This window comes from Lactuca sativa, chromosome 9, assembly GCF_002870075.4.
Source record: "Lactuca sativa cultivar Salinas chromosome 9, Lsat_Salinas_v11, whole genome shotgun sequence".
In the NCBI taxonomy this organism is placed as follows: Eukaryota; Viridiplantae; Streptophyta; class Magnoliopsida; order Asterales; family Asteraceae; genus Lactuca; species Lactuca sativa.
This window is the reverse complement of record NC_056631.2, coordinates 200,605,898-200,627,890: the sequence shown is the minus strand read 5'-3', so window position 1 is coordinate 200,627,890 and position 21,993 is coordinate 200,605,898. Positions and strand designations below refer to the sequence as shown.

At 39.2% G+C, this 21,993-nt stretch overlaps 1 protein-coding gene across 1 annotated transcript; it reads left to right on the top strand.

Annotated features, from left to right (window-relative positions):
- Window positions 1-18,620: 18,620 nt before the first annotated feature.
- Window positions 18,621-21,025, top strand: LOC111903199 (serine carboxypeptidase 1). The gene is made up of 8 exons (XM_023898984.2): window positions 18,621-19,002; window positions 19,079-19,186; window positions 19,286-19,557; window positions 19,657-19,902; window positions 19,975-20,081; window positions 20,181-20,276; window positions 20,368-20,473; window positions 20,707-21,025. Exons 1-8 carry the CDS (start codon window positions 18,639-18,641, stop codon window positions 20,839-20,841), a joined length of 1,434 nt encoding a protein of 477 aa, XP_023754752.1. The 5' UTR covers window positions 18,621-18,638; the 3' UTR covers window positions 20,842-21,025.
- The last annotated feature ends 968 nt before the right edge of the window (window positions 21,026-21,993 follow it).

Genomic DNA, 21,993 nt, shown 5'->3' with positions numbered 1-21,993 from the left:
TACGCTGGTAGCAACCTGTACTCCCGAAGCGATAACTCCATCGTACGGTTCCCCGCTTGTGCTGCACTGTATCCAGCCCTGCTGGCCTCTCAAAAACTGATTCGAAATCCTGGGTCTCTTCCTGCGACCTTCCCAGTATGCACCTAATCTGAACCTCTCTTCTCAAGGTACTCCAAATTGATCTTCCCCTCTCGGGCTCTAGAAATCATAACATTCATGGTCTCGCACCCAGACACACTCACCAACTCAAACGTCCATAGCTGAACCGCAGTAGCTGAAATAGCCCCTGCCCTAAATCGGGCTACAACTACTCCCAAGACATAGTCTCCAATCTCAAAAGTGCAATAGATCGTACCATCAATCCTGGTCTCCTAATACAAGAGATGCAAAGAAAATCGGATCTCACAAGATACTTATACCACATCGACCCACCCGCGCTCAATAGCGCCGACATACTGTCGCCGACCATGGTATCCAACCGTGCTACCTTCCCTGACCAGCCCTAAAGACCCCCTGATAATAAATTCTCCTGACACTTTTAGTGACCTAACAACTCATGAAGCTCTACGACACATAGACCAGACAAAACATGCAACTAACCCGAATTTACTGTTTATCCATACTAAAAAATATTCCAAGACAAAATAAATACTGATCGCAGACGATTTGACCATAATATTATTACAAAATGGGGCTTTCCAATTACATAATAGAGACTTATTGCGGCTTGACTTTGACCTCCTGAGGAACGATGACCGCTGGAATCTGAATTCCTTCCGTCCTCAACGCAGGACAGCTGGACCTGAAATGACATGGCTGGTGACAGTGAAAGCATATTTGATCCTTCTTGCAATCTCGTTGCACATGCCATCTCTCCCCGTACTTGTAGCACCTGAATTTGTGATAAGCAAATCCGTGGGTTCCCCCACACTTGCTACACACCTCCTGACCCTCCTGACCTCTAGTACCCAGGTCAGCAGCCTCCAACCCTTCGTCCTCTGCTGAAAATTCCCTCCTTCTCTTTCCTAGTTTTGACCTCACAACCGGCACTCCCCCAGTAGTCATCCCGGTAGCAACATCTCTCACAGATTGCAACGCTGTAATTTGTTCCTCGAACTTGATGATCACCCTGGCGGTGAACCGGTCCTTGACACCAAACAATTCTTCTTGCAAAATTTGAGAAACCTCCACAAAAATCATCTCCCGTATTTGATCAACGGACAATACCGGCCTATCCTGGCCACTCGCTCCCGATCCTGATCTGGATCCCGCCTCAAATTGATTCGTCGTCACCATACTGAACATATACCAAGAAGATATCAGATAATCCGCATAAACGACAGGGAACCTATTCCCAACCAAACCCTAGGGGTTGTGACTTCCTTGATACGCATATGGGTCCTGTGCTTTCAGTAGTATGGGCCCATACCATCTTCCACACCTACCCATATTTGTCTCAAGTATCACCACAACACCCTAACAATATTCATATACATGGCCAATGCTCAATCCTCGCTCCTAGAGGTGTAACAACCGAAAAATACAACCAATTTTAAATTTTCAAAAAAAATGTCTCGATTCCATTAAATCTTTACAAAAAGGTTTTCAATACAAAACATTTAACGTGTTCCCAAAATCACCATACTACGAAATCGTGAGGAGCGGTACGATCACGCCTTCGCCTTGCCACAGTCTCCTGAAGAACCTGAAAAACATGAAACCACAACTGTAAGCCCGAAAGCTTAGTGAGATATCCCCAAAATACCAACCATAAATACCATACACGCATAACATGCCATAACATATCCGATCACAGAACAGCCATGCACTTCGAGTCTACTGTGTGACTGGTCCACCGCACCGGCCTATAGTCCACCTGGTCCACCCTCTGAGTCTATCCACATACGTCGAGTCTACAGTGGGATTGGTCCGCCCGCTCCCGGGCCTTCAATCCACCTGGTCCACTCTCTGAGTCTACAGTATGACTGGTCCGCCCGCACCGGGCCTTCATTCTATCTGGTCCACTCTCCGAGCCTTCGGCACGTCTGGTTCGCCCTTTCGGGCCTACAGCCTTTCCGGACCGCTCGCTAGGCCTTCGGGACAACCGGTCCGCCCTGGGTATCTTGGCCTACAACACACAGTAGGACCCGCCTCAACCCAACTCCAGTCCAAACAACCATGTGCACATATACATACAATCATATAGCAATTCACAATCAACAAGCAGATCAAACCGATCACATAGCATATCATCATCCTAACCAGGATACCGACCTAACAGGTCACTAGCATAGCATCACCCTATCTCTCAGGATACCGATCTCAAACAGGTCTCTATATACCATCCTAGCTCTCAGGATGCAGACATAACATAACAACAACTACTCGGATCTCAACCGATAAGGGCCGGCCTTGGTGCCTTAGACCCTGTTGATATAGTGAGGATAACTCACCTCGAAACTGCCGACTGAACAGATAACCCAAACTGCTCCGATCACTGATACGATCTCCACCACTGGACAACCGCCAATGCACTGAACTCAAAACAACAATCAACAATTACCAAAATACCCCTGGAAACCACTGGTCAACCCTTGGTCAAAACAAGGTCAAAGTCAACCCCTGACTGACTCTACTCGCCGAGTCAACCCGATGACTCGCCGAGTCCCCATACTCAGAACTTCCTTCCACCGCGACCTAACTCGCCGAGTCACCCCGAGACTCGTCGAGTTCAACAACTCTGAGTCCACTCGCACACAACTCACCGAGTCATCCCTTGACTCACCGATTCTCGACTCGACCAGAAAATATTGGGACTCTTCGACAAGACTCGCCGAGCCCAAGAACAGACTCGCCGAGTCTAAGGCTATCTTCAACCTACTCGCCGAGTTGTTCATACAACTCGCCGAGTTCCAGACAATCTTCATCTTACTCGCCGAGTTGTTCATACAACTCGCCGAGTTCCAGGCCATCTTCAAGCAACTCGTCGAGTCCACCTATGTGACTCGCCAAGTACCACCGGTCTGAATCCATACAGAAGCACTCCAGGCCATGAAATTGCTCCAAAACATAGATCTAGCCTCCTACAACTCATCCATCACGTAAAGTGGCAAACTTTACGTGAATCCAAAGAGATCTATGCATTTTGCACATTAGGGATAAGGTTTGGGACAAGATAGCTTCATCCAACACTCAACACAGGGACTTTCATGCATTCTATCTCTTCTCCATCCCAGAGCTGAGGTAGCAACCTCAGATCTAGCCTCTAAACTTCAATACATCCAAAGGATATGATCTCAACACCCCCAAAATGAAGAATCTAGACAATAGCAGCTCAAACAAAGGAAAGATACCTCAAAAGGAAGCTCCAGGAGAAGATTATCCCGAATCCTTGCAAAGCCCTTTGATCCAAGCCTCTTCTTCTTTGGAATCTCTTCAACAACCACCTTTTCAAGCTCCAAATTGCTCAACAATGGTGCTTCTCCACGATTTTAGGGTTTCTGGAACTTAAGGGGGGAACAAAGAGGCTGGGAGGAAAACATAATGATCTTTATATAGGGCTCACCCCGAGAATTAGGGTTTTCTCCACTCAGCGCCTACTCGCCGAGTCCACCTTACTGACTCGCCGAGTCGGCTACTTAACACGCGACCCAGTCGCGACTCTACTCGCCGAGTCCACCCATGGACTCGCCGAGTCACTCATTCCCAATTACTCTTTTAGCCCTTCCACTCTACTCTTGATATTTCGGGATGTTACAAGAGGAATGCTAACTATCTCATAACCTGCCTCCCGAACTCTCACTACCCACCCATCCACCAACTGCCATTTGACCCTCCATTGGTGCCAGTTAACTATTGCATGAATACAATCACATACGACACGACTTAAACAATCTTAGACTAAAAGATTTAATCTCAAAACGGTTGGACTCATACAAGAGCTGCACAACAGGACCAAATCCCTTACCCTACGAGTATTTAATCCATGTAGCATGTGACTTGGAGTATTCATCCAATAGTTAATTCACACACGCAAGAGTCATACAACAATCAATGAGGTACTCTATATAAGATAAGGCATCAATGATCAGGCAGTTCTATCATACGGTTCCTGAGGATCCCTATCTTATCACTAGCATGCTGTTCTAACATATCACACAATCAAATAACTGCATGGTATTTTGGGGTCTACTTATTGGCTCCGGCTGATCGTACACCCTGCATCATCCTTTGATATTTTGAAAACCTTTTTGAAAAAAATCATTTTAAAAATCTTTTCCTTGGTTTGAGACCGGATTCACACAAGTATTCCTCCAATTCACTCAAACCAAGGCTCTAATACCAACTTGTAACACCCATAAAAAACCATGTCAAATTTAAACTTTTAAAAACATTTCAAAACCATTAATCATTACAAAACTTGTTTTCACAATGTATAATATCAGAGTATCCCAGAAACATAAACATAAATATGAGGAGTTGTACGATCACGCCTTTTCCTTCCAGCGATCACCTGAGGTACCTGAAACAATAAACTGAAACTGTAAGCCCGAGGCTTAGTGAGTTCCCCCAAAATACGGATACACTGCACATAACATATATACAAATAATAGCATGTAGTGGGTTAACATCTTTGTAGACTGGATTACCCCTGGGCCCACAGTGTGAGTCTGAATTGCCTTTCGGGCCTACAACTCACATCTGGATTGCCACCGAGCCCACAGTATGAGTCTCCCTCAGCTCGTATCTAGAATGCTCCCGAGCCCATAGTACGAGTCTCCCGCAGCTCGTAACTGGAATGCTCCCGAGCCTACAATACGAGTTTGGCATGCCCCACCTGCCACCTGGCCCTCAGCTCGTATCTGGAATGCTCCCAGGTTTGTTGGTTTCCGCACAGAGCAATATCACCTCAACCCATCCCACATAATATGTCGACATATAACACAACTAATGCACATATAAATAATCACATAATACTACAGGTAGTCCTACAGATCTACCTATCTGCTGGCATATCAACTAGCATGCAACACTAACTCATACTCCACATGCTACCAACTACTAGGATATCATATCCAATGGGCTGGCCTTGATGCCTTATACCCCTTAGTATAGTGATGTAACACACCTCACAAGCAGTGCTGAAGTACCGAAAACCTCTGATCGATGTCTTACTGGAAATCGCGAACTATCACATTATAAATACCAAGTCATTACACAACATAACAATCTTGACTAAGGGGGGTTCACACAATCCATCGTGTCCATTCTCTTTATTGGGCCAAGGCCCAATGTAAATTCCATAACCTTGAAAGTCCTTATGAAAAACCCTTTATTCGCCCAATTTACCAAATTGGGCCTAATTCCAAGATCCATTATAACAACGTGGCCCAAAACATAATATTCATAAAGTCCAGCAAAGGCCCAAATCCAACTATGTCACACCCCCGAACCAGACGGCGGAAACGTCCGGGGGCTGTCGTGACTCAATTGAATACCATAACATTGAATATATATGAAACATAACAACATTCGTCACCATGCATTAATATAATACAACCAGTAGCGTTTACATGAAATACATTGTTTAAATATTACATTCTCAAAAGTAATTGTTCGATGCTAATTAAGCAACAGCGAAACGTCATAGAGTACAATTCATCCTTCACTTAATCTGTTACCTGAGAATACAAGTATTTTGAAAAACGTCAACATATGAAATGTTGGTGAGTTCATAAGTGGTATTTGAAGAAAAACAATGTTCGTATCGTTTGAAAACCACCAGAAAATCCGATATTTTCTGAAATGAAAAACTTTCGAAAATGTTTGTGAAGATCCATAGGTATGCCTGTTTGTTTCTATACTTGTGAAAATTGTTTATTAAAAATTATATGCGTTTCGAATCCGATATGTTTGAAAAACCTAGGAAAACCCGATGTTTTCCTAATCCTTTGAAAACCGTTAAGTTGCGTTGAAACCATTACAAAGATAGGAGTGTCATTCCCAGGCGACGTTGGATTATTTTTGAGCATGATTATTTGCTACAAACCTGCATTACACAAACGCCCAGTTCATAGCAATACTAACGATCCCGAAGGCGTCGTTCGTACAAATCACGTTATCCAGCCGCCCTGACTATGTGTCGTCCCACATCCGAAGAGTAAGAGGACACGAAGGCCTCGATGACTCTATTAATCGGTTGGGGATAATATGCGTGCGAGGGGTCCCCGACCCGCCTCGTAAAATATGCAGACTTTTCTAGCAATACCAAGGACCCTTGGGGACCAGTGGTATACAAGCCATTGAAAGTCCCTCTACGTTGTGCCAAGTCTGTGAAACTCAACACTTCGTAGAAAATATGCGTCTTCGGGCCTTAAGATCAGGTCATTGGGCTAGCTAGGCCCAACAAGCAAGATTTTACACTTTTGGGGCCCGAAGATGGTGCGTAGACGTCTGTGCACACTCGTATGTAAGCTAAGTTCCCAAACGTTATTTATATGAACCGTAGTGTCGTAGAGTTAGTAGTTGTAGATTTCTATTGGCTCGAGACCGAGCCAATTCGTTTAACAACGACTTTTGGTATTGTAATGTGTTGTATTTCGTCGATAGTCGCGATGCTATTATTTAATCAAATTGTGTATATTGAATCAGCCTTGACATGTTTCTGTTTTCAGCCCCTCATTATTTGTAAAATTTACATTTTCAACCCTTTTTATTTAATACTTCCCGGTTTGGTCCTTAAACTATTTTTCTTGACATTTTAACACCAAAAATTATTGAAATTAATATTTTTCAGCATATTTCTCATACAAAACAGCTTAAGTCCCTAAAAATGCAGTTTTCTCGGTTTTAACCCTTCTTTTTCGCAACTTTGGCAATTTTGGCCCAAATTGGAAATTTTTTGCAACTTTGGTCCTTTTTAAATTTAAAAAGCATTTTAAACCTTTGAAAAGGATTTGGAGCACTTATAGTCCACTGTTTTACAGAAAATCACAGTTTTGGCCCTCCAAAACAGAAAAATTCGCATAATGGGCCTCATTGGGCCAAAAATGTCATTTTTAGCCCATTAAGCTTGGAATTTATGTTTTTAATCCCCTAAATGAGTATATTTCCAGAAATTGATTTATGGAAACTGTTTTTGCACACTTCATCCAGCAGAATCCGTGATATGCCAATTTGGACCCTTAATTTTGTATTTTTCACATTTTTGGCCCAAAATTTGTGTTTTTAGCTTAAAGAAAATTGTTGCTAACCACTTAGCTATTTTTCTTGTAACACTTTATATGTAGAAATATATTTGAAGCTAAAATCATAAAACATAAGTTATATCTCGGTTTTGAGGGGTTTTATGGCTAGATCCAACATTAAAACACATAAAAGCATACGTATAAGCATGGAAAACATACAAGGCATACAAAACACATATAGATCTACGCTTTTACTTGTATTCCCCCCCCCCATAAAACTCATAAAAACAGAAAATAGGGGGTATGAAGCTCACCTTGAGATTTGGATTTGATTTTGATGAAGATTTGAGAGAAGATTTCGGCCCTAGCAACTCCTTGTGGAGATTTTTGAACTTAGATGGTTCTAAGGAGTTAGATCATGAAATAAGGCTATGTAAGAGAGAATTCTTATCATTAAAATGAAAAGTAGGTGTTTGTACATGATAACCACTTACCAAGAGGTTGAAACCTTGAAGAACACTCTTGAAACAAACACTCACATCCACGATTTTTGATGAGGAAGGAAGAGAGGATTTTCTTGAGTATAAGAGGTAAAGATAAGAGATTATTGTGCTTGAAATGAGAGATGAGGGTGGGAAGGGCCTTATGGCCGTGAATTAGGGGGAGAGAGAAGGAAGAGATAAGGTTTTGCATGGATATATGTGAATGCATTGTTACATGGTGGGTAAATGACTTGGTTATCCTCCAAATAAAAATGATGTGTCATGCATTAAGCTAATTAGCTAATTTCTCTTTTTTTTTATATAGATAATGGGCCGAGAATTGGGCTAGGAGGAAGGAGGGTGAATTAGTTTGGCCCAATCCTTTCTTTGGTTCGAAATTATGAAGCCCCTAAGGAAAATTTTCGGCCCATTGGACTTTTAGGGTAGTTCTGGCCCAAATACTAAAGTTTTATGAATGTGGTCTATTTAGAGCCCACTTAGGGCTTCTAGGCCCAATAGGAGAATTTTAGTTCATAAGGAACTTGGACCGGGATTGCTAATGTTTCCAACCCTTAGTTGAACATATGAGGTGTATCTTGAACGAGGATAGAGTATTGTATTCACTTAGAGTACATGCTTTTACAATGGATGATGTTTATATGAGGATAGAATTTCCTAGCTAAAAATGCTAGTTGTGACATCATCCCCCCGTTAGAGGGAATTTCGTCCCGAAATTCTTTCTAAGGATAGGTTTGCGAATGAGAGAATGGGCACTTCATCTGATCTGCACGTTTCCCATGTGAATTTCGGTCCACGCTTAGCATTCCATGGAACCTTCACAATCATAATGTGGCTTTGTTTTGTATGTTCTACTTCCCTACCCAATACCTTGACTGAATCTTTGACGAACATTAGATTCTCGCTTACTCCGATTTCTCGTAAAGGAATGATATGAGTGTCATCTGATATACATCTTTTCAGATTCAAGACACAGAACACAGGGTTCATGTTGCTGAGCTCTACAGGCAGCTACAGCCTATATGTCTTTGGACCAATCCGAGCAAGAATCTCGAATAGTCCGATGTATCGTGGGTTTAGTTTTCTTGGTTCATAAAGCGAGTCATTCAATTCCCAGGTGATTCCTTTAATAATGCGCGATCCCCGACTTGCCATCCTAATGGATTACGCCGCTTGTCAGCAGAGCTCCTTTATCGGTCTCGCGATGCTTGAGGTCCAGCTTTGATTTGGATTATCTTCTCTGTTGTTTTGTTAGTGGTTTCTGGTCTCATGAGAGTACCACCAAGTGATATGCATTTATGACTATAAAGGGTTTTTGAAAGGAGCATTCCTGATGCTCGTGCGATAGTTGTTATTGTATGAGAACTTAGTCAAGGGAAACCGGGTATTCCCTGACTTATTGAACTCAAACACCTAGACTTGTAGTATGCATTTGAGTGGTCAAATGGTTCGTTCACTTTGGCGATTGGTTTAAAGGTGGTAAGCAACGCTTATGTCTAGTTATGTTCCCATAGCCCTCTGAAATGACTGCTATAGTCTTGAAGAAAATCTGTTATCTCGATCTAAGATAGTAGATACCGATATTTCATGGAGTCTCACGACCTCCTGGATATAGATCCAAGCTAATTCTTCCATCTTGTTTGATTTCTGTATTGGCAGGAAATGGGCAGATTGGGTTAACCTATCGACGATCACCCAGATAACGCCCAACTCAACTCTAAAAAAAAATTTCGTCTTTCGACTTCGAGAGTTTTATCCCTCCATGTAGTGCTTTCATCGCGACATTCCCAGCCTTGATGCTTTCTAGGCTGGTCGTAGATGAGGGTAGTGTTTCGTTCTCGCTTTGTGAGCAGATGAGTATGTTATCGATGAAAATAGTGAAAGGGCTAACTAGGAATGGTTGGGAGACTTGGTTCGTAAGGTTCATGAAAACCATGGGAGCATTCGTTAGACCGAAGGGTTTCACAATGAATTTGAAATGGTCGTGACAAGTTCGGAGTGCAGATTTGGAATGTCGCCTTCTCGGACTCAGAGTTGATGATAACCGATTCTTAGATCTATTTTAAAGAAGTAACGAGCTTCTTGGAGCTGGCCAAATAGATCGTCAGTCCGTGGAAGTAGGTATCGACTTTTAATAGGGAGATTGTTTAATTTCCTAAAATCAATGTACCCTCGGAAGGATCTGTCTTCTTGAAAAACAAGACCGGAGCTCTCTAGGATAAGAAGCTTGGTCTAATGAATCTCTTGCGCAACAATTCTACTCAGTTGACAGGATAACTTGTGAATTTTTGGCGGGAGTCAACCTATAGGGTGAATTGGCAATTGATGTGGTTACCGATATGAGGTTGATTCGAAATTCAACCCGTCTCCCTGGGGTATTCCCGAAAGTTCCTTAGGAAACACATTTGGGAAAAATCACAAGCTACTGGAATACTCTGTATACCTACCTCTTCTTTGATTTTGTCCACAACATGAGTGAGGAGAACGTAGTTCTTCTGGTGCAGGCACTTCTGTGCCTTGATGCACGAGATAGGAAGAGGATTAGCGCCAGGTTTATCACCATGGATTATTAGAGTTTTCGTGATTAGGAAGGTGAAGGCAAACGGCCTTCTCGCGGCACATAGTATCAGCACAGTGGGGGCTTACCCAACCATGACGATTATCACATTAAAACTCCTAATATTTACTGGCATGAAATCTATTTGTAATGAATGGTCGTTTAGTGTTAAGGCGTACTCCACATGAGTACCCTAGATTAAATCATTTTTCCCCTTTGGCCATGTCCATTGAAAAGGCTTAACTTAGCTTTGTGGATGTTGTTTTAGTAAGTGTTTGAAGTTGTTACTAACCAAAACTTCACTCGGATTTACCATTGAATAAGAGGTAAGCGAAAGAGTTGTCAAGTGGGAACGTACCAGTAACAACCATTGGGTTTTGGATTGCTTCGCCTTGACCCAAGGTCAGGACCATTTCTGATCCTTTTGCTCCTTCATTGTTATCCCTAGGGCAATTGTGCCTGATGTGACCAGTTCCTCCACACCTATAGCAAGTGCGACTGGTTTCATCATTGGTGTTGTTGCGATTGTTGTCATTTTCATTTGGCTGATGATTCTGGCATGGATAAGTTCTACAGAATTTGGCGATGTGATTCTTTCGGTTGCATTTGTTACAATGCATCTCCCTGCAGGCTCCATTATGATGGAATTTGCACTGGTTGCATTTTGGGAGGTTTCCAGCATATGGTCTCCTGATTGCTGGTGTAATAGGGGTCGTGGTCGCATGAACAGCAACAACACGTTGCTCCCTTGAGAACCCTTGAGTGTGTTGTCCCTTTCTCTTACCTCCAGACCTCAGCTTCCTGCTCTTAAGCTTGGGGTTTGGAGTTCCTTGACAGGTTGTCACTTGTTGGTTTCCATGTTTGTTCCTTTGGCTGGAGTTGTCAATGCTATTCCTGCCTCCATTAGGGTTGTTGGCATTGATCTGTGCCATGGCAGCGGTTACTGCTGCCATTACAGCAGCTTGGAATGTAGCAGAGTCCATCTGCAGGAGTGGTGTCTTGCGAGTGCGCTTGTTATTCTTGCGGGATGGCATTTTCCTGATGCACATTGATAACCCAGATTGTAAGTGATGATCGTCATTCCTGGTTGTACTCTATAAATTTTTGCATCTTGTTGTATAATTCTTACTGCCTCCATCTACATCCCTATGATGTATTTTGTGGTAATAGGTGGTCACAGATCTGGAACGATTGTTACGTCTATCCTTAGATTATATGGGTTGTTTTAGTTTCGAGATCCTTAAGTATCTAGTGGTTCTGAGGGTTCGCTTGTGCATATAATTTAGTCGTTGCAGCAATATGAAATAAATATAACACATAATCGTTTCAGGGGTATGTACCATCTTAGCACACGAAAGAGAGTCACGTCGGATAGTAGGGGAAATTAGAAAAGGCTGATCCTAGTCGTGGCGAGAAGTGTCTGGTGGTGATGCTGATGAAGTGGATGCACCTCGGAGACGAGCTACTTGCTGCTCGGTATATCGTAGGCGTGCCTCCCAAACTAACTGTCTCGCTCGAGAGTCTCCATTCACTCCCCGTGTTTTCCTTTCATCCCTCTTAATAACAAACCACATTGGTTTCGTTTGATTTGGGGTGTCCTGAGCTTGGTTATCGATACCTCGAGTGCGTTGCACCACGACTGGGAGGGCCTGGTCAGCTGGTCCTCTGTGGCTAAAATTAAAGAGACCTCAGCTCTTACCGTGGTGTGGTAGTATTCCTTACTGGTGACTTTATCCCCAAATATCGGGTGCCCGAGGGGGCATGGGGTCACCGGGGCCCACACTATAAGTCGGTGCCCTGGATTTACATGGAGGATTGATGTCATTGGATTCTACATCCGTGTCGTCATCGTCATTGCCCTCCGGCTCTTCCTCTTCGAGGTCCACTATTGACTCAGCGGGTTCACCTGCGAGTTCTACTTCGTGTCCCTCCTAGGGTTCTTCCTCTGGGTCGAGCCACCCGACTATTCCTTGACTAGGGTGATAGGGTTTCCTGGCTAATGATACTCGTCTATAGCGTATTGCACGATGGGCTATGAATACTAGAAACAAATAGCATACCAATTACTCCTATAGCTCTACGACTATTGCATAGATTCAGTTGAGGTTCCCTTCTTGGAGATTAAGGGGTATGATTTTAGGTTCCTAGTTATCACGATCTCTTCACGACATGTGATGGTTGTACCTTGGAGGGAATGTAGTTGATCAGGCTACATCCACTCCTTGATACAACTAAGAGCAGTCCTGAATTAACCGAGATACTAGCATTATCTTGTTTGGTTCGGTGTTAGGTTCCTATTCCTAATGCAAGCAAGGGTGTTTTATTTATTTGTTTTGTTCAGAGTTATGTTAGTCCCTCTTTTGGTTTATAGTTGCATATCAATGTGTGGCTCGACATGCTAGTTCACTATAAACAAAGCTCTGATACCAACCTGTCACACCCCCGAACCAGACGGCGGAAACGTCCGGGGGCTGTCGTGACTCAATTGAATACCATAACATTGAATATATATGAAACATAACAACATTCGTCACCATGCATTAATATAATACAACCAGTAGCGTTTACATGAAATACATTGTTTAAATATTACATTCTCAAAAGTAATTGTTCGATGCTAATTAAGCAACAACGAAACGTCATAGAGTACAATTCATCCTTCACTTAATCTGTTACCTGAGAATACAAGTATTTTGAAAAACGTCAACATATGAAATGTTGGTGAGTTCATAAGCGGTATTTGAAGAAAAACAATGTTCGTATCGTTTGAAAACCACCAGAAAATCCGATATTTTCTGAAATGAAAAACTTTCGAAAGTGTTTGTGAAGATCCATAGGTATGCCTGTTTGTTTCTATACTTGTGAAAATTGTTTATTAAAAATTATATGCGTTTCAAATCCGATATGTTTGAAAAACCTAGGAAAACCCGATGTTTTCCTAATCCTTTGAAAACCGTTAAGTTGCGTTGAAACCATTACAAAGATAGGAGTGTCATTCCCAGGCGACGTTGGATTATTTTTGAGCATGATTATTTGCTACAAACCCGCATTACACAAACGCCCAGTTCATAGCAATACTAACGATCCCGAAGGCGTCGTTCGTACAAATCACGTTATCCAGCCGCCCTGACTATGTGTCGTCCCACATCCGAAGAGTAAGAGGACACGAAGGCCTCGATGACTCTATTAATCGGTTGGGGATAATATGCGTGCGAGGGGTCCCCGACCCGCCTCGTAAAATATGCAGACTTTTCTAGCAATACCAAGGACCCTTGGGGACCAGTGGTATACAAGCCATTGAAAGTCCCTCTACGTTGTGCCGAGTCGGTGAAACTCAACACTTCGTAGAAAATATGCGTCTTCGGGCCTTAAGATCAGGTCATTGGGCTAGCTAGGCCCAACAAGCAAGATTTTACACTTTTGGGGCCCGAAGATGGTGCGTAGACGTCTGTGCACACTCGTATGTAAGCTAAGTTCCCAAACGTTATTTATATGAACCGTAGTGTCGTAGAGTTAGTAGTTGTAGATTTCTATTGGCTCGAGACCGAGCCAATTCGTTTAACAACGACTTTTGGTATTGTAATGTGTTGTATTTCGTCGATAGTCGCGATGCTATTATTTAATCAAATTGTGTATATTGAATCAGCCTTGACATGTTTCTGTTTTCAGCCCCTCATTATTTGTAAAATTTACATTTTCAACCCTTTTTATTTAATACTTCCCGGTTTGGTCCTTAAACTATTTTTCTTGACATTTTAACACCAAAAATAATTGAAATTAATATTTTTCAGCATATTTCTCATAGAAAACAACTTAAGTCCCTGAAAATGCAGTTTTCTCGGTTTTAACCCTTCCTTTTCGCAACTTTGGCAATTTTGGCCCAAATTGGAAAATTTTTGCAACTTTGGTCCTTTTTAAATTTAAAAAGCATTTTAAACCTTTGAAAAGGATTTGGAACACTTATAGTCCACTGTTTTACAGAAAATCACAGTTTTGGCCCTCCAAAACAGAAAAATTCGCATAATGGGCCTCATTGGGCCAAAAATGTCATTTTTAGCCCATTAAGCTTGGAATTTATGTTTTTAATCCCCTAAATGAGTATATTTCCAGAAATTGATTTATGGAAACTGTTTTTGCACACTTCATCCAGCAGAATCCGTGATATGCCAATTTGGACCCTTAATTTTGTATTTTTCACATTTTTGGCCCAAAATTTGTGTTTTTAGCTTAAAGAAAATTGTTGCTAACCACTTAGCTATTTTTCTTGTAACACTTTATATGTAGAAATATATTTGAAGCTAAAATCATAAAACATAAGTTATATCTCGGTTTTGAGGGGTTTTATGGCTAGATCCAACATTAAAACACATAAAAGCATACGTATAAGCATGGAAAACATACAAGGCATACAAAACACATATAGATCTACGCTTTTACTTGTATTCCCCCCCCATAAAACTCATAAAAACAGAAAATAGGGGGTATGAAGCTCACCTTGAGATTTGGATTTGATTTTGATGAAGATTTGAGAGAAGATTTCGGCCCTAGCAACTCCTTGTGGAGATTTTTGAACTTAGATGGTTCTAAGGAGTTAGATCATGAAATAAGGCTATGTAAGAGCGAATTCTTATCATTAAAATGAAAAGTAGGTGTTTGTACATGATAACCACTTACCAAGAGGTTGAAACCTTGAAGAACACTCTTGAAACAAACACTCACATCCACGATTTTTGATGAGGAAGGAAGAGAGGATTTTCTTGAGTATAAGAGGTAAAGATAAGAGATTATTGTGTTTGAAATGAGAGATGAGGGTGGGAAGGGCCTTATGGCCGTGAATTAGGGGGAGAGAGAAGGAAGAGATAAGGTTTTGCATGGATATATGTGAATGCATTGTTACATGGTGGGTAAATGACTTGGTTATCCTCCAAATAAAAATGATGTGTCATGCATTAAGCTAATTAGCTAATTTCTCTTTTTTTTTATATATAGATATTGGGCCGAGAATTGGGCTAGGAGGAAGGAGGGTGAATTAGTTTGGCCCAATCCTTTCTTTGGTTTGAAATTATGAAGCCCCTAAGGAAAATTTTCGGCCCATTGGACTTTTAGGGTAGTTCTGGCCCAAATACTAAAGTTTTATGAATGTGGTCTATTTAGAGCCCACTTAGGGCTTCTAGGCCCAATAGGAGAATTTTAGTTCATAAGGAACTTGGACCGGGATTGCTAATGTTTCCAACCCTTAGTTGAACATATGAGGTGTATCTTGAACGAGGATAGAGTATTGTATTCACTTAGAGTACATGCTTTTACAATGGATGATGTTTATATGAGGATAGAATTTCCTAGCTAAAAATGCTAGTTGTGACAAACTAGTCCATAAATAACCCAAAACCCGAAGCCCAATTGCCAAAGACCCAATAGAGGACGTACGCGGGGCGTTCTCCTCTGGTACGCGGGGTGTACTCGTCTTGATGTTTTACCACCATCGGGGTGGTTGACCCAGTACGCTGGGCGTACTGGATTTATGCTGGCGTACACGGGGTTTCACCAAAACCCTAATAAGTGCTTAATAACTTAAGCACTTAAGCCCAAACTCTAGATCCATCGACCAAATGTGCCATAGGACTATAAAGTCTCGAACTTTATCACTTTGGACGTCCATAAAGTTCTTAACACATGATCTTAATCCATTAAGACCTTCCTACTTCATGCATGAGACAAATCTAGCTATAGGGACGCCATTTTTTTATCACTTAGGACCTCTTCTAAGGTCTGAAAGGAAAACTCATTTCGTCCAAATCATAATATGCACCATTTTGGGACAAGAATGCTTTCATAAAGCTAAAACGACTAGATCTATATCATACATGTATAAAGTTCCAAGCTTTTTTTTTTTTTTTTTTTTTTCCTTCTGGAGCTTCTAGGGCACAAACCAACTTCAAATCTACAAGCTTGATTCTCCAACTCCTTGATGCAACACCTTCTTCTTAAAACACTCAAGAAACACTCAAAAAGCTCAAGCACTCAAGTAAATGGCTAAGGTTTGGGGAAAACGACTCTAAGCAGTGGAGGCTGGGGTAAGGGAGGGTTTTGTGCTCATAATGTTGCTTATATAGCCCCCAAACCCTAAATATTAGGGTTTCCTTCTATCATGAGTACGCCCAGCGTACACAAGTGTATGCCCAACGTACTAGGGCATGCCTAGTACGCTCAGCGTACCCTTATATACTCGCAACGTACTCCTCCTGATCCCAAAACTGTAATTTAGCCCTTAGACTTTTCATGGCTTCACCATTCCATCCCCAGGGGCTATAAATAACAAATCTTGGGATGTTACATATACAAATATAAATTCATAATAATTTTTTATTTAGAATTATGATTTAGTACAACACAAGAATAATATATAAATGATTTTTTTTGATATTCCTTTTTTTTTTTGGTCAGAGAAACCATAATTTTATTTTTTACAAATAGACAATCTAGTAAATTATTATAACTTTCGACCGGATTATCTAACTAATTTTTTTATATTTTTAAAATAAACTATAAATACTAACTTTTCAACCTTTTATGTTAATTTAATATGTTTTCTTTCTATTAGTACTTTCTTCTTTAATAACAATGTAAAATATTTTTGTATATATATTTAACTAAAAAAAGTAGAAGTTTTAAGATCATAATTGTTTTTGTAACGTATATTGCCAATAATATTATTAATCTATATTTACTTCTAACATTAGTGTTAGGAATTAAGGATCGATACCATACAAATATGACAATCGAGATTTGAAGAAAAAATTAAAACATGAAGATTTAAAGTGGTCCACCCATGGTTGCACAACAGCCTTTTAAGAGAGATTTTAATGAGCATCACAATTGCGGTGTCGAGTAACTCAAACTTTGGCTTGACCCTGTACGCTAATATGTAGTTGCATCACAAACTGCTAAGTTATTGATTGACTAGTTTTCAATACGATAATTACTAATCAATTTTGGATCTTAATAACTTACTTATTTAACCGGTCATTTTCCGATGTATTAATAACTTTTGAATGGTAATAAGTTTTTACACTACAAGAAATGTTGGCAATGGTGGCGACGCAGGGCATTAGCGGCGACATGTAATTGACACGTTACATGCCGCCACTAATGCCCTGCATCGTCGTTAAAGACGTCGCCGCTAATGCTAACCTAATAGCGATCCGCGTCACACGAGCCCTATCTGTCCGATTTGTTTTCAATCCAAGGGTCGTAGAGGAACGAAAAAACGCGCTGACTTTTTCCTCCAGGGTGTCGCCGCTAATAGTCTTCTGTCGCCGCTAATACCAAGGCACCGCCGCTAGAAGCCTTTACAAATAACCCTCCATCAGCTTCCTTTTCTCATTTTGTGTCGTTCCTTTCTTGTGTATGCATCTCTTACTGTGAAAACTCGCAATGAACTTAGAGGAACGACAACGTAAGCGACAACCCGGCGTCCCTAGCTGCTCCTGCCGCCACAAGACTGCCACACCGCCAACCACCTCCATTACCGGTGACCTAGAGGTAATCGCTACCGGAGACCTATAGCTCTAATTCCCAAAATATATAAAAATAGAAATGTGAATATAAAAGATAGTAATGATAATACATCCTGTAAATATAAGGACTATAAATGTAATTATGAAAAGATTTAATCGTAAATAGTAAATATACAATTTATTTGTGGGGCCATGACCCTATTTTTACAAATCAATTTTAAAATGCCTTCTTTTACAAACCAAATCCAAAACTACCTGTTTGCAAACTAGGTGTAAGACTAATATATTAAATGAGTTAATTAAAAAAATTAAATATAAATGTCTAAATATTTAAGAACTTTATATTTATAAGAAAATAAAAATAATAATAAAATTTTAAAGTTGATATTTTTATCTTTTAAATTTAAATAAATAAACAAAATAAACTAATAAACTTTAATTTTGAAATTTTGAAATAAGAAGTTAAGTCCATCAATTAAATTGATATTCATTTATTATTATATTTATTATAATTATTGCATTAAAGTATTATTAATATACAAAAACTCATAAAAAGACATCTATAAGAAATTAATTCAAAATAATCATAAAATGACATTTAACAATTTGATAATTTGAATAAGAGTGTGCCAAAAAAAATTCATTTATTAGACTAGAAAAATAGAAAAACTCCACCCTAGCTAGCTTGTAAACACTTCATGTCATTTTCTTCCTTTTTCAACCATTGAAATCATTGGTTTTGTTACGTGAACGGCGAATGCAACAAGAACACACAATCGTGACCTTCAACAAAAAAAAAAGCTTATATAAATATCCATGTATAGAAATACATATCTGTATAATCAAAGCAGCAGCAGAACATACCTTCACTTCAACAATGAAGATTGCATTTCTTCTGACGATTCATTTCTTTCTGCTGGTTTTCGCTCATTGCTATGGTGGGAATGGATATGATCCTCTCGAGAACGTTTTAAGCATCCAACGTTCTAAAAGATCAGCACTGGATCATATCGAGCTCACAGCCGAGAACTCATACTCACCGGTATACGTGTGCCCACAAGATGGATTGAAAGATGTCGACAAGATATCATCTTTGCCAGGTCAGCCAACTGGAACAGATTTTGACCAGTATTCAGGGTATGTGACTGTAGACCCAAACCATGGGAGAGCACTCTTCTATTATCTTTCAGAGTCACCCATTAACTCTTCCACTAATCCTCTTGTACTTTGGCTCAATGGAGGTAATGTTTTCTTGTGTTGCTTTTTCAATTCTAAATTTGAAAAAGTACTAATTAAGCTATATGTGAATTGATGAAGGTCCGGGTTGCTCTTCATTTGGAAACGGGGCGATGATGGAACTTGGACCATTTCGAGTCAATGCTGATAATGCAACCCTGTCACGAAATAAATATGCATGGAACAATGGTAATAAACAATAATCATATAGTCATATATTAATATATTTGTATGCACATGTTTTTTCAAGAGATTTTATGTTATAATGATTGATCATCACCTGTACAGTTGCAAATGTACTTTTCTTGGAATCCCCGGCTGGAGTTGGATTTTCTTACTCAAATACATCTTCCGATTATAAAACTGGAGACATACAAACAGCTAAAGATTCGTACACGTTTCTAGTCAATTGGTTAGAAAGGTTCCCAGAATACAAAACTAGAGATTTTTATATCACGGGAGAAAGCTACGCAGGACATTACATCCCACAACTCGCGCAATTAATTGTTCAAAACAACAAGATCACTAATCAAACTGTCATCAACCTCAAAGGAATTGCTGTAAGTCTGTAGTCTGTAGTCGCTAGTTATTTGAAAGTATATCTTGATGAAGACTAAACAAAGGACATATATATAACATGTTCATGTTGATTTTTTCAGCTCGGAAATGCATATGTCGATGATGAAACAGAAAACACAGGACTATTCGACTATTTCTGGACACACGCCATTATTTCTGATGAAATCCATGAAGGAATCATCTCCAACTGCAATTTTACCGAGGCTGGAACCATAACAGGTGCATGTAACCACTATCAAATGCAGGCATTTGCTGCTAAAAGCAACATCAACTTCTATGACATCTATGCTCCTTTATGTTCACCATCGAGCAATAGCACTCGATCGGTAAGTTCTTTTCTTATAAAGACACATACTAAAGAAAAATCTAATTCACATGAATTCATATGACTGAAACAGATATCAGAGTTTGATCCATGCACAGAAAATTATATTAGCTCATACTTGAACATAGCTTCAGTGCAACAGTCACTTCATGCAAAACCAGTCAAGTGGGAATCTTGCAAGTAATACTAACTTCTAAATCCATAATTTTAAATTTTTAAACATGTAGAAACATACATCATCTTGCTTAATTTTTATAAGCTTCTTCCATTCGAAAATAGTGAATACATAAACACACACTGGAAAGACCTCCCATTTACGGTCTTGCCGGTGATTCAGGATTTAATGGCCACCGGAATCAGTGTTTGGATCTACAGGTAAATTCGTAAAGATAATCAATTATTATTTCTTGTGGATTCTTAGCAGAATATAGCATAAATAAAAACTAAAACTCATAAATAATTGCAGCGGAGACACGGATGCCAGAGTACCTGTGACAACAAGTAGGTATTCAATAGACAAACTACAAACATCGGTGAAGACACCATGGTACCCATGGATGTATGAAGAAGAGGTAGAAAGCCTTCCATTCAATCTTCATTCTAATACCAAGAAAAAAATATTACATAACAATTTATGTCGCTCTTGATTTCTCATTAACAGAAAATACGTCAATGCCTTTTTCATTTATATCATCAAAAATAGCCTATATATAAGTTTGTCGAATGCTGTCCCATGATCCTGTGTAATAGAGCTGCGTAACACACCAAAGAAAATGATTAATCAAAATTTCTTTATGTGATTCAGGTTGGTGGATATGTTGTTGGATACCAAAACCTAACATTTGTGACCATTAGAGGAGCTGGACACTTTGTCCCAAGCTACCAACCAGCTCGTGCACTTGCATTTTTCTCTTCGTTCTTGGAGGGAAAGCTTCCATGACCAATTCCAACCTTGACATTCATACCACTTGGTAACTAAAACTTCAAGAATTGATGTGGGTTAAGATTGATCTTCCATAATGATCTTTGTTGCCTTTTTAATTATTTCATTTGTATGTGATCCTAAACGGGGTTATTTGTAAATCCCTTCAATAATTTACAAGATTACCAATGTTTTCGTTTCATCTATTCATCTACAAAAAAAATAAAAAAATAAAAATAAAAAAAAATTAAAAAAATACATAAACTACTCAAAATTTCCCAAACCAGCTCAAAAACTTATAGTGGTGTTTGTATTAGTTGCTAAGATAAAATTACCTTAGTATGCTTGATTAATGAACATTTCAATTAATCAACAACTCTTTTAAATATGAAACATATTAGACTATGATTGCATCACATAGAATTGTAAATGTTTATGAGATACCTAATATATGTTGCTTTTTGGTTTGATCAACACAATAAAGATATATATGCACAAGTAATTAATATAAACAATAACTAACCATTTCCTCTCTCTCTCTCTCTCTCTTTCTCTCTCTCTCTCTCTCTCTCTCTATATATATATATATATATATATATATATATATATATATATATATATATATATATATATATTATAAAATATATTAGTTATATCTGAAATTTTAAGAAGTATAAATTACAAAACCTTTTGTACAAATCAATTATATATAAATAAATCATTAAAACTTGTCAAAAGTTTAAATACTTGAATTAAGGTATGTTATTTAGAAATTCAATTTGGAGCAAACTAATAAACTTAAAATATTAAAATCATGTATATAAATAAATTTATATTTCTTCGGCTAGACACCGATATTAATTAACTTATATCAATAGTATAAACATGCAATATAAATATAATGTCTAAACATAAAGTTTTAATTTAAAAGAGATAATTTTTTTATTACATAACAATTAATAATAAAATCAAATAATTATTTTGCCACAAGAAATTATTTGCAAAAGATCTATTTATCATCGTCGCTTTGTGCGAACACACATCTAGTATATATATATATATATATATATATATATATATATATATATATATATATATATATATATATATATATATATATATTAACGTCTTAAATTTTCAAACAAAATTTTCATTTAAAAGCACATTTAT